This window comes from Corythoichthys intestinalis, chromosome 8, assembly GCF_030265065.1.
Source record: "Corythoichthys intestinalis isolate RoL2023-P3 chromosome 8, ASM3026506v1, whole genome shotgun sequence".
Classification (NCBI taxonomy): domain Eukaryota; kingdom Metazoa; phylum Chordata; class Actinopteri; order Syngnathiformes; family Syngnathidae; genus Corythoichthys; species Corythoichthys intestinalis.
The window spans coordinates 8,290,441-8,304,924 of NC_080402.1; the positions used below are offsets into that span (position 1 = coordinate 8,290,441).

At 37.7% G+C, this 14,484-nt stretch overlaps 1 protein-coding gene across 4 annotated transcripts in view; it reads left to right on the plus strand.

The window, feature by feature from the left end:
• LOC130920725 (lymphoid enhancer-binding factor 1-like) overlaps positions 1 to 14,484 on the plus strand; it is a 175,195-nt gene that overhangs the window by 142,914 nt on the left and 17,797 nt on the right. Inside the window, exons 9-10 of one of the 4 annotated variants that reach the window (XM_057844125.1) lie at positions 2,160 to 2,208; positions 6,623 to 6,664. In XM_057844125.1, coding sequence (XP_057700108.1) covers positions 2,160 to 2,208; positions 6,623 to 6,657 — 84 coding nt within the window. In that variant the 3' untranslated portion in view covers positions 6,658 to 6,664. The remainder of the gene's footprint in view (positions 1 to 2,159; positions 2,209 to 6,622; positions 6,665 to 14,484) is intronic. The other 3 variants (XM_057844126.1, XM_057844123.1, XM_057844124.1) reach the window with 3 other exon arrangements.

Genomic DNA, 14,484 nt, shown 5'->3' on the forward strand with positions numbered 1-14,484 from the left:
TGTTTGAAGTTCTTGCTAGCTGGCGTCGTCCAGATATGTTGCATCCCGGCTTGAAGGACCAAGAAAATGTGAAGCTAGGTTTATGTACACCTAGCTTGGCTCAAAAGAACACACAGTAAGCCGATGCAGCTTTTGTGGAGGTTGTTAGCTGCTGTAATGGCAACTCTCTTTATTCAGGGTAAAACAAAATGATGGGAGGGACAGAAAAGCAACATAGAACATAGAGTAGAATAGATAGACTACATGAGTCCACATGGGCCAGGAAGAAGGAAAAGCTGACTAGACATAAATTATCATATCTGGTGACCAGTGTTGTTTTTAGCGTCCCTTTTATTCTTTTGGACGAAAATGCTCATTAGTCTTAGTCATATTTTAGTGTTTAGAGAATCCATTTTTTTTCGTGTTTTTCCAACTTGAGTGAGGAATTACCTTGACGATTTGAACGTGACAAGTCGCACATAAGCGGACCAATTCAAATCCGATCTGGGTCACTTTCGTATGTGGTTTAAATCCGATCTGGGTGGCATGTTTTCAGAATTTGGCGGCAGTCTGAACTGTCAGTCTCCCAAATTGGAATTCATGCAGCAATTACGTCAGCAAAGAGCGAGAGCGGCACGCAAGACGGCAACGATGTAGCTGTTTATTAGCCTTAGCGCCTAGCTTGAACTTGGTTTTTACTTTGCAGGAGGCGGGCTTGACCGCAGTCATAAAAAATACAATGAAGACAAAAATTAGTGCACATTAGTAAAACTTGAACGGGCTCAATGGACAAAGGCTGTCTGAACGGGCACGCGTAAAAAATGGATATGACAAAAAAAAGAATTTTGCAATAAGACCTGCAGTATGAACTGTTGAAATTTGCCTCCCCAGCCAAGCCGCACGGAAACAGCGACAGCTGAACAAAGTGCCGCTCTGCCGATGCTGCCTCCGCGCGCGCCAACCGGGAAGGCGGAACTTCGCGCGTTCACCTCTGATATTAACCCTTTGTACTGACTCCATGTTCCAAAGTTTGAAAAAGACTCGCCAAAAGCAGGTTGACAATTTATTCGTCAACAATGGTCAAAAACAAGGCAAAAACAGACGACAGAGGGACAATTCTGGATCCAAAACAAGGCTACATGTTTCCGAGCAGCAAAATCTGTCTTATCTCAGTGTCGGGTGTTTTTTATGTCCGTGGGCCGGCCGAAGGTGCGTCCAGGCGTTGCTTTGGTATCATCCCTCTCTGGCCGGTTTCGGGCTGCTTAGGTTCGTGCGTGGATGGGATGTGGTTGCCACAGCGACCGACGCTGGTCTTGACATCACAAGCGCCTGCTATCAACTTTGTTATCTGGTCTGGCACTACTTGTTTTAGGACAAAGCGCGCTGGTCTTTGTCCTTGTTCGTTTGTCGGGAGGACTGATTGCCAGAGTTGGTGCGTCAATCTTGCTCGTGGCACACACGTTTTGGGCTTCTGTGATAAGATGGCGTTGTGTATCTATTCTGTTTCTTTAAACTATGTTGTGCTATTTATTTTACATTAGGTGTGTTAGAGTAGTGCAGTCCTACAGTGAATATGAGAAATGATACTATTCCCTGATTGATTATATTACGTGTGTTCGAGTAATGCAAACAGTTAGACGGTGCCTACAGTACGATTTTTCCTTTTACCCCCTCATGAGCGCCGATAAGGTGATTCACTTTACTGTGTTCAAGGCCACTGAGTGGAGTCTGCCTAAACTATAGTTAAATTAATGTGTTATACTAATGCAAACAATTATATGGTGTGTGCGAGAACGGTACCTTTTCCCTTCAGAACCTAGCAAGAATGTGTTCGTCTTTGTCGACGAAATCTCATAAAAATACCTACTGTATACTTTTTCCAAATAAGCAGACGAATTACGTTTGTTTTGAATCAAAACAGGCTGTTATCCTGGTAGTGAATGATCATGTTTCCGCACCATTGACGGCTATGGACGTCCAATTCAAACAGTCATATTGCCTCTCAGCTGGGCTGTTTTGTTGACGGCGTGGTGGGGCTTACTGGAGTGCATGCCGGCGGGATGTCCGGCAGGGGATGAGTGAACATGACAGTCAGCGGCGGCCAGCGGCAGCCGATCAGAGTGGTCTAGTGAGCGTGAGTGCTGGAGCCACACTTTATGCGTTCCTCTGTATATTTTTAGGGGAAGAAGAAGAAGCGGAAGCGGGAGAAGATCCAGGAGTCGGCCACCGGTGAGTGCTCGCCCTTCTCACATTTCGTTTTCATCTCGTCGGCGTCACCACCACCTTTGGGATTAGTCTGGACGTTTTCGAGGCGACGATCAGCTTGTTTGATTGTTTCCCAGCTAACATGGTTATTTCACTGCTATAGCCGTAAATTGTAGTGAACGAGTTGCGTTTCCAGGTAAAAGTGCAACCTCCAAAGTCGAAACTTTTACTCATTCAAAGTACTTTTGATTTTAGGGTATTTTATTGTTTTACGTTTTTTTTGTATAATTTTTAGTCATTTTATTTCATTTAGAAAGTTGATTTTAATCAATATAATAATAAAGGACACCTTTTTGTAGCATGGTCTTTCATCATTTCTTGATTATCGTATTTTTCAGAATATAACTCGCATCTCAATATGAGTCAAACCAGCCAAAGAATGCACAAAATTTACAAAAAAACATATAAATTGCAGCTGGACTATACATTGCATTTTTAGGGCAATTTTTTCATTACAAGCAGTCCCCGGTTACGACTTAGGGGCCGTTCACATGGAGACTCTCCGAGAATACGAACAATTTCAAATTTGCATCTATATGGGCCCGTCTCCATTCGAACAATGTCGCAATTCCGCATGAAAACAATGTAGTATTCATGCCAAACCGTAGGGGGCAGTGCAGATTTACAAGGTGACAGCGAATGATGCACTTTGACCCCACCAAGCTCATCAACCCGGAAAAAAATATGCCCGCCCACTCGAAGCAATGGCATTTTTCTTTTGTTCCAAATGGCACAAAAATGGAAACATTCAACATATTTAATTTAAAAATATTATTAAAACAGTAAATTAAAGCCGACATTCCGCCATATTAGCTGTTTTTAATGTTTAGTAGCACCACTGCGCACGCCCAATGCAGGGGTCGCGTTAACCTAATATTTTCCGTCGTTGACCGGTTTCTTAAAACGGTGACGGAAAAAACTGAACTCCATCTGTCATTTTGACAGGTTGCAATTTACACCCCAGACCACAGGGAGGCGAGTAAGCATATTAATTAGCTATTGTCTCTCTTGATGCATGACGTCGTTGCCCTTACTCGAAATGTCAAGGCAACTGAGTGTCCGAAGTTTCTTCAAAAAGCCCCAAAACGACGATGGTGTTGATAAAAGAGGTGAAAAAAGAGGGAGTGATGCAGTGGAGGATGAAGGATGACAACGAATCAAGTGAATCGCCGGTTCACTCCTCACCGGGGCGAGCAGTTGAAAACGCCGCCAATTACCAAGAAGAGCAGAATTGGTAACACGGTGAAAGCGGCAAAAAGCCAAAAAAGCGGACCAGACTAGCCAGAGCCTGAAATTATTTCAAGGAAAATATGGAGGGTGCCACCACTGTGTGTACTCTTTTTGCTAAGCTGAGCTCGCATACCACGGTAGCACGTCGGCTATGAACGAACACTTGACGCGCCGTCACCCAGGTGTATTTTGGAAGACAACAGGAAACAACAAGCTAGCGGATTGTAAGTCCATATAACTTTCTAACGATTTTTTTTAAAAATTGAAGTTTCCTTTAAGTGCGTCGTATCAACGTGCAATTTTATTTAATAATAATAATAAATAAATAAATAAATAAATATATATATATATATATATATATATATATATATATATATATATATATATATATATATATATATATATACAGTGCCTTGCAAAAGTATTCGGCCCCCTTGAATCTTGCAACCTTTCGCCACATTTCAGGCTTCAAACATAAAGATATGAAATTTAATTTTTTTTGTCAAGAATCAACAACAAGTGGGACACAATCGTGAAGTGGAACAACATTTATTGGATAATTTAAACTTTTTTAACAAATAAAAAACTGAAAAGTGGGGCGTGCAATATTATTCGGCCCCTTTACTTTCAGTGCAGCAAACTCACTCCAGAAGTTCAGTGAGGATCTCTGAATGATCCAATGTTGTCCTAAATGACCGATGATGATAAATAGAATCCACCTGTGTGTAATCAAGTCTCCGTATAAATGCACCTGCTCAGTGATAGTCTTAGGGTTCTGTTTAAAGTGCAGAGAGCATTATGAAAACCAAGGAACGCACCAGGCAGGTCCGAGATACTGTTGTGGAGAAGTTTAAAGCCGGATTTGGATACAAAAAGATTTCCCAAGCTTTAAACATCTCAAGGGGCACTGTGCAAGCCATCATATTGAAATGGAAGGAGGATCAGACCACTGCAAATCTACCAAGACCCGGCCGTCCTTCCAAACTTTCTTCTAAACAAGCAGAAAACTGATCAGAGATGCAGCCAAGAGGCCCATGATCACTCTGGATGAACTGCAGAGATCTACAGCTGAGGTGGGAGAGTCTGTCCATAGGACAACAATCAGTCGTACACTGCACAAATCTGGCCTTTATGGAAGAGTGGAAAGAAGAAAGCCATTTCTCAAAGATATCCATAAAAAGTCTCGTTTAAAGTTTGCCACAAGCCACCTGGGAGACACACCAAACATGTGGAAGAAGGTGCTCTGGTCAGATGAAACCAAAATTGAACTTTTTGGCCACAATGCAAAACGATATGTTTGGCGTAAAAGCAACACAGCTCATCACCCTGAACACACCATCCCCACTGTCAAACATGGTGGTGGCACCATCATGGTTTGGGCCTGCTTTTCTTCAGCAGGGACAGGGAAGATGGTTAAAATTGACGGGAAGATGGATGCAGCCAAATACAGGAACATTCTGGAAGAAAACCAGTTGGTATCTGCACAAGTCCTGAGACTGGGACGGACAATTATCTTCCAACAGGACAATGATCCAAAACATAAAGCCAAATCTACAATGGAATGGTTCAAAAATAAACGTATCCAGGTGTTAGAATGGCCAAGTCAAACTCCAGACCTGAATCCAATCGAGAATCTGCGGAAAGAGCTGAAGACTGCTGTTCACAAACACTCTCCATCCAACCTCACTGAGCTCGAGCTGTTTTGCAAGGAAGAATGGGCAAGAATGTCAGTCTCTCGATGTGCAAAACTGATAGAAACATACCCCAAGCGACTTGCAGCTGTAATTGGAGCAAAAGGTGGCGCTACAAAGTATTAACGCAAGGGGGCCGAATAATATTGCACGCCCCACTTTTCAGTTTTTTATTTGTTAAAAAAGTTTAAATTATCCAATAAATTTTGTTCCACTTCACGATTGTGTCTTAATTGTTGTTGATTCTTGACAAAAAAATTAAAATTTTATATCTTTATGTTTGAAGCCTGAAATGTGGCGAAAGGTTGCAAGGTTCAAGGGGGCCGAATACTTTTGCAATTATTATATAATGGAATTATATAATATTTTATTATTATTAAATGTATTAGGATCATGGAAGGTCCCTCTTGGGGGGGGAATATATATATATATATATATATCCTGTATATACATCATATAATAAAAATATATATGGAAACACAGCACTGGCCTGCTTACTGTAATACATGACTGCACTAATGTTAGTTACTTTATATCATAAAGTATTACTGTATTATTGTGTATATACATATAGTGACTGCATCAAGATATAGTCATTTTAAAAATTTAAGTCACGGGTAAAAATAGATTATGACCGGATTTTTATGACCCTGTCAGTCAAAATGACAGACAACGAAAAAGTCTAGCGCAACCTCTGGCCCAATCAATGTGACGTGTATGAGTGCTGACGTTATCGGCGCAGTCTCACGCTGCGGGAGCCTTTGATATGCATGCGGAGCAAGCCCCCCTCAATCCACCGCAATCGGATTCTTCCACTTTGGAGGCAGGATTCAGAATTTTTCGTCTTCGCCAACACCATATGCACGCGAGGCCATTCCGCTACTCAGTCATTGCGTCTCTGTGTCGCAGAGTCCCCATGTAAATTGGCCCCTACTCGACTTTATGACACCGGAGTCTCGTCCGCCATTTTGTCTCTCATCTTTTTATTTTTTTAGTCGCACAAAAAAGTACCTAATTGTACCTCACCAGTATCTTATTTTTTAACTGTACTTTATTTACATGACTTGTTCTGTCCTCATTAAATGTGAAGTTGTTCATCTCGACAGATAGCAATCAAAGCAGCTAGGGGCTGGGGATACTTTTAGGTTGCTTTTTGTCTGTCTTTTGCCGTCAATATGTATTATCAATATCCATTTCCCCTTTTCGTCACAACCACAACACATGCACACATTATTCCCAGGTACACTAAATCGAGGTCTTCGAACGAAATTTTTGGTGTCTTTCTGTACTTGCATCCCAACAAAAAGTCAAATTGTATCCAAATTTGAGCTTGAATTCCAAGCTCTACCAGTTTTCGACTTTCGAGGATGTATCTTCTCGTTATGTTGCAACCGAACAGGCAGAAATTAGCTCCAAATCCTCCACGTTGTTTTTTTAAAAGATGCCGTTTTCTGCAGGTACGGGCCAGAGAATGAAAACGGCGTACATCTGAGAAAATGGTAAGAGACATCTCGCCTCCCCTCTTTTCCTATTACTAGGTCATCTTACAAGTATAAGGGCCAAAGAAAGAGGGAAAAAATAGGACTATGTGAGTTGTACTATTAGTACGAGAATAAAGTCGTACTGCCAGTACGAGAAAAAATAAAGTTGTATTAATTGTACGAGATTAAAGTCGTAGTACAAAATAGAAGTCAACAGTTGCCATTATATACGTATTAATCGTAAAAAACTTATCAACTGGGCAGTCGCTCTTGGAATACGTCACAGGCAGCAGTACCGTAGCATTTTGTGCAGCGTGTCAATTTCAATGCTCGCTAATTGTGAAGAAATACTTCTCCGTGTCAATTTGGAATTTCCTCTTTGATGACGAAACCCTGAAAAAGAAGCATAGCTACTTAGAATATAACATTCAACTAAATACACAAACGCAGAGCAATTAATACAAGACTAATAGAACATACTATACTGCATCTCTGAGTACACATATAACCCAATATACAACAGAAGACACATGATCGACATTAACAGGAGATAAACTTACAGAAAGGTGTATGGAGCACTATAAACGTCGCTTAGAACTAGTCCTTATTGTATTCTGTAACTATAGATGGTCCGATTTCAAAGTATCGGAATCGGCAAAAAAATATCGGACATGTCTTTTTAAAATTTTGTTTTTTATTTATTTATTTTTTAATTAAATCGTTTACTAATTGTATTTCACGTTACAGACAAAATGTCAGTCTATAAAGGCGCCGTTTTACCTATATATAGAGCTAAAAGGCAGTGTAAAATGAGTAGAGTCAATTTTGGCAGTCTTTGGAGCCTATATTTAATTGGCTAAAGCCTTAAAATCCCCCTCTGGAGAATTAATAATATCGTGGAAAGCAATATGGGGACGAAATGTAGTAGTTGATCTTTTTCTTAACACCATATGTTGTTTCTCAACGCAGAGAAGATATATCAATTGGTGTCACTACGCACAGTCATGGTTGCACTTTCGATCATGCATTTGGGCAGAACAGTTCAATGGCTACAGTATCATTTACTGAAAGCTCAACAAATCCACTAGATGGCAATATTTAGTCACAATTTACAAAGTCACATTTATCCTTTAAGAATAACAAGTCTTTCTATCCGTGGATCCCTCTCACAGAAAGAATGTTAATAATGTAAATGCCATCTTGAGGATTTATTGTCATAATAAACAAATGCAGTACTTATGTACTGTATGTTGAATGCATATATTCGTCAGAGTTTTATCCATTTTTTTCTTAATGCATTGCCAAAATGTATATGATCGGGAAAAATTATCGGGAATAATTGGAATTGAATCGGGAGCACAAAAAAAAAGCAATCGGATCGGGAAATATCAAGATCAGCAGATACTCAAACTAAAACGATCGGGATCGGATTGGGAGCAAAAAAACATGATCGAAACAACCCTATCTGTAACTGCCTGATCTCTCACCAAACAGTCAACCCAGTAGATGGCAGTAATGCCCCATGATACAACGGGTAAACAGCCAACAAAAAACAAGAGGAAGAAGTACTCCTTCTCCTGCTCCTACTAGTAGGAGCCACCTCAACGCAGGCAAGTGCTCCCCCCTAGCGGAGGGAGGAATTTCTTCAAATTGGTCCCGTGAAAAATCATAAAAACTTGACATTGTCATGAATTTCTAAAACCCAGCCGGACGGTAAAAATAGGATCTAAAAAGAGGACATTTGGTCACCCTAGTTTAACATACTTCAGTATTTTGTGGTGAAGTGAGTTTCTCAACCAATCTCAAGCCAAATTAAGGCTAAATGTGGGAAGGAGCTTGCTAGCGAGGTTCGATGGAAAAATGACCGCACTGTCTTGGTGTTCAATACATTCATTTAGACTAGACTTGCTTGTATAATATCTAGCAATTTTAGCACTTTAGTTGGAAAAAGAATTAAGTTTGTCTGAAGTAAGTTCTACTTAGCTAACATAGATAACATAGCTAAGTAGGTCTGCTCTTGAATGCCATTCACAGCAAATGCACCGCTTCTTATAATTTTGGGAATAGGGTTGTTCCGATCATGTTTTTTTGCTCCCGTCCGATCCCGATCGTTTTAGTTTGAGTATCTGCCGATCCCGATATTTCCCGATCCGATTGCTTTTTTTTGCTCCCGATTCAATTCCAATCATTCCCGATAAGTTTTCCCGATCATATACATTTTGGCAATGCATTAAGATAAAAATGAATAAAACTCGGACGAATATATACATTCAACATACAGTACATAAGTACTGTATTTGTTTATTATGACAATAAATCCTCAAGATGGCATTTACATTATTAACATTCTTTCTGTGAGAGGGATCCATGGATAGGAAGACTTGTAATTCTTAAAGGATAAATGTGACTTTGTATATTGTGACTAAATATTGCAGCCATTTAACTTCTGCCCAAATGCATGATGGGAAGTGCCACCATGACTGTGCATAGGGGCACCAATTGATATATCTTCTCTGTGTTGGGAAAGAGCATAGGGTGTTAAGAAAATGATCAACTACTACCTTTCTTCTTCCTTTTTAATTGCTGAGAGAGGTATTGTTAGGCTTTAGCCACATAATAAAAGGCTCCAAAGGCTGTCAAAATTCTCTCTACTCATTATATGCTGCCTTTTAGTGCTATCTATAGGTAAAACAGTGTCATTATAGATTGAGCGCGACAATGCGTGAGTGGGTCGTGCAGCGCATGCGTTAAATATTTAACGTGATTAATTTTAGAAAATTAACTACTGCCGTTAACGCAATTTGATAGCCCTACTATAAGCCAAAACTACTCTGGATGAGTGTTAGACATTTTGTCTGTAACGTTAAATACAATTAGAAAAACGATTTAATTAAAAAATATATATATGTATTAAAAAAAGGCATGTCCGATATTTTTTTGCCGATTCCGATACTTTGAAAATGACGTGATCGGACCCCATCAATCGAGATCGGGGCATCTCTACTCGCCTAAGTATCCTTGAGCAAGATACTGAACCCCACATTGCTCCTGGTGCAGCGTCACCAGTAGGTAGATGGCGATGTATGGAGTTTTTCTACCATAACTCCCGTTCATCCATAATTTGATAACTTTTCAATCATATTTCCCGGTCAATCATAAATCAGCTAATTGTCAACATTAGTTCATCAATTATAAAACAATGTTAACCCAACCATCGCCTGACATATCATAGAACAACATTGTTTCAACGCCACTGTCAGGTGTTATTTGCATTTGCGATATTGATTCAACATTGTTTGTTTTTGAAAATTTCAATGTCAACATTTATTCAACGTTGGTCTGCTCTCTGGGATACTATTACGTATTCTACACAGGTCATTCAAAATCAATGGAAGGATTTATACTAGTACTTCATTGTCGCTCCCAGCTCAGGTAAGCTAACTTATACATAGTTTTAAGAATGTAACATAATAGTGAATTTGAATGTGCATTTCGTTAGCCTATATTTTAGAAACTGTTTTATAAATAAGAAAATCCTACATCTTTGGGCTCATCTACATCGAATTAAAATCAATGGAAGGACTTATGCTAATACTTCATTGAAGCTCCCAACTAAGGTAAGCTAACTTACATAAAGTACATAGCTACATTAGCCGTACATAACAACACGACTTTCATCTTGTACTAATAGTATTTTTTTTCCCCCTCTCGTACAAATAGTATGACTTTTTTTCCCCTTGTACTAAAAGAACAACTTTATTCTTGCACTTACAGTACGACATTAATGTCGTAGTCCAATTTTTTTTTCTTACTTTGGCCCTAATACTCCAACGTGTCATCTAGTATTGAAAATCTTCCCCCCCCCCAAAAAAAGAAGCTAAACAGACTAATCCTAAAAAAGGTCCATGCCATAGTCATTGTGTCCATTAAAATGTTTGTGTCTTGGAGCAGAAACAGTGGATTTAAAATAAGAAAACATGTGTTTCTTCATCTATTTTTCTGTAAGAGAATCAATCCAGAGTGATTTATTTTTTGGGAGTTTATCACGTCACCGTTACTCCATATGGTCTCCATGTGTCGCGTCTCTTTTGTCAAGCAGACATTCGGGTTTTTTCTTTTTTTTTTTTTTTTAAATGAGCTGCTTTGCCTTAATAAGATTTCACGCTGTCTGTTGTACAGACACAACAAAAGGCGAGATGTATTGATTGAGAGTGTCAAAAAGCGTCACCTGAGCTCAAAAAGGAGCATTGTTTGGCAAGCTGCGGTTTGTTAGCTTGTTTTCAACGTTTTTTTGTTGTTTTTTTAACTCGATGTCTTGCTTCTGAAAGCAAGGTGCGCTAGAGGGTTAGCATATTTGTTTCACAGTCCCGTTTCAAGTTGTGACTATGAATTTTCTCATTAAATCCAAAAGAATTGTGGTTTCATGATAAACGTGTACATTTAGAAAATACATTTAATTTATACATAATACAATTATTGGTGGTAACTTTGCATGTAATGCAAAAGCTACCGTATACTGTATAATATTCCCTTTTTTTTTCAATGGCGTTTGACCCACCAACACATTTTGTACAACAAAAACGACCGGAATTCTCATAGGATGCGGGCTCTTTTTCATTTGACACCCAAAAAATGACCGCCGAAAAACATGAAAAACATTGAAAAAAAGTGACATTTTAAAAATCTACTTGTCGTACAATTTTTTTCCCAAATCACATAATACATGCACCAAAAAACTGAGGACGCTAAGGGGCACAAAACATCTTGACAGTTTTTGCTAAAAACGTACAGCTTGACCAAAATTTGCCAAAAACATAGCCATTTGTTTTAAATGGCCAAAATTTCCCATTGATTTCCAATGGCCCTATTTGCAATTCATTTCAATAGCACAAAAACCTCCATTCAGTCCTATTGATTTCCAAACCAAAGGACCCGATATGAACAGGAATTGACCCTATATGAACAAAATTTGACCCTGAAATCAACAGGAAGTGACACGATATCCACAGGAAGTCAGCGATGTCTCAAAATCAACAGGAAGTGACCCCTAGGGGTTTACACACACATACATACATACAGAGGTGGGTAGTAATGCGTTACATGTACTCAGTTACATTTATTTGAGTAACTTTTTGAGAAAAATGTACTGCAGAGAGTAGTTTTTGTAAGTCATACTTTATACTTTTACTTGAGTGGATTTGTGAAGAAAAAAACACCACTCTTACTCCGTTACATTGGACTACACAAGAGTCGTTACATTTTTTTCTTTTTATTCTATGTATTACTTTTTTTTTTTTTGCCAGCGATGAAGGCACTAGAAGGCACTCATGCTCTTTGGATGAATAATGCTTCATTTCTTTCTTTTTTTTTCTTCTCTCGCCGGAATTCAATTTTTTTTTTTTTTTTTTTTGTATTTCTTTGGCTTAATGTGGTTATGTAATGGGTTACTGTACAGTAGCATTATAACAACAGTTCATTAAAAAAAAAAAAAAAGAAAAAACATACTGTTGTTTAAACAAAATCGAACAAAAATAAGCAGTTACTCACGTTACCCATTACTTGAGTATTCTTTTCACTACTTTTTTACTTGTACTTGAGCACTTTTTTTTGGATGACTTACTTTGAGTAATTTTATTTTGAAGTAATGCTGTTACTTGAGTAAAAAAAATTTTTGCTACTCTACTCAGCTCTTATATTATTAGCAAAAAAGTTGAAAAATATTTTTTATTTAAGTATTTGATTAACCTACATTGTCCTAATCAAATAAATAAAATATGTATTTATATATGTACAGGTCATTTTCAAATTCATAAAAACCCTATAATATTTTCATCATATCTGTTTTAAATTTTTATCAAAGAAAGAAAATAGATTGTTGAACTCGCAACCCAAAAAAATTAATTGAAAATTTTATAACAATTAATACCAATTCAGATATTTTTTGAAAAATATTTTACATTTGATAAGAAAAGTATACATTTTATTAGCAAAAATGGTTTACTTTCCCTACCAAAAATGTGTATTTTTTTTTAAAGTGTAAATTTCATCAACAAACATGTTTTATTTGTATTTTACATTTCCTACATAAACAATACCTCTGATATATTAATTTGCGTTGTCCTAATCAAATAAATAATTGAAATGAATATCTTTATATTGGTCCATTACAAAAAAAAAAAAAAAAAAAAAAAAAAGACATACCCAAAACACACTCATAAAGATTTTGCAGACATTTTTCAACAACTTAGACAAAAAAAAAATTGAGGGGGGGGGGGGGGGGGGGGGTACATTTCATAACAAAATATACGTTTTATTAGCAAAAATGACTTTTCCTATGAAAAATATATAACACAACTAAAGATGCCGATCGATCGGGTCCGATCACGTCATTTTCAAAGTATCGGAATCCTTTTTTTAATATATATATACTTTTTAATTAAATCGTTTTCTAATTGCATTTCAGGTTACAGACAAAATGTCTTACACTCATCCAGAGTCTTTAGTTTTGGCTTAAAGTAGGACTGTCAAATTTATCGCGTTAACGGCGGTAATTAATTTTTTAAAAATTAATTACATTAAAATATTTAATGCAATCAACGCATGCGCTGCACGACCCACTCACGCATTGTCGAGTTCAATCTATAAAGGCGCCGTTTTACCTACCGTATTTTTCGGACTATAAGTCGCACCTGAGTATAAGTCGCACCAGCCATAAAATGCCCAATGAAGAGGAAAAAAACATATATAAATCGCACTGGAGTATAAGTCGCATTTTTGGGGGAAATTTACTTGATCAAATCCAGCACATAGAACAGATATTTCATCTTGAAAGGCAATTTGAAATTAAAATACAATATAGAACAACACGCTGAATAAGTGTACAGTATGATAATGTTACATGATGCATGAACAACAAAATGTGAACGTGGCCAGTATGTTAACGTAACATAGCTATTAAGAGTTACTCAGATAACTATAGCATCAAGAACATGTTAACAAGTTTAGCAAACCATCAGTGTCACTCCAAAACACCAGATTAACATGTGAAATGATATAAAAATGTGTTAATAATTTCACACATAAGTCGCTCCTGAGTATAAGTCGCACCCCCAGCCAAACTATGAAAAAAACTGCGACTTATAGTCCGAAAAATACGGTATATATAGAACTAAAAGGCAGTGTAAAATGAGTAGAGGGAATTTAGGCAGACTTTGGAGCCTATATTTAATTGGCTAAAGCCTTAAAATCCCCCTCTCAACAATTAAAAATATCGTGGAAAGCAATGTGGGGAAGAAAGGTAGTATCTTTTTCTTAACACTCTATGTTATTTCCCAACGCAGAGAAGATATATCAATTGGTGTCACTTCGCACAGTCATGGTTGCACAACAGTTAAATGGCTACAGTATCATTTACTGAAAGCTCAACAAGTACACTAGATGGCAATATTTAGTCACAATATACAAAGTCACATTTATCCTTTAAGAATTACAAGTCTTTCTATCCGTGGATCCCTCTCACAGAAAGAATGTTAATAATGTAAATGCCATCTTGAGGATTTATTGTCATAATAAACAAATACAGTACATATGTACTGTATGTTGAATGTATATATTCGTCCGAGTTTTATTCATTTTTTTCTTAATGCATTGCCAAAATGTATATGATTGGGAAAAATTATCGGGAATGATTGGAATTGTATCAGGAACAAAAAAAAAAGCAATCGGATCGAGAAATATCGGGATCGGCAGATACTCAAACTAAAACGATCGGGATCGGATCAGGAGCAAAAAAACATGATCGGAACAACCCTAAACACAAAATATTTTCTGAATATTTT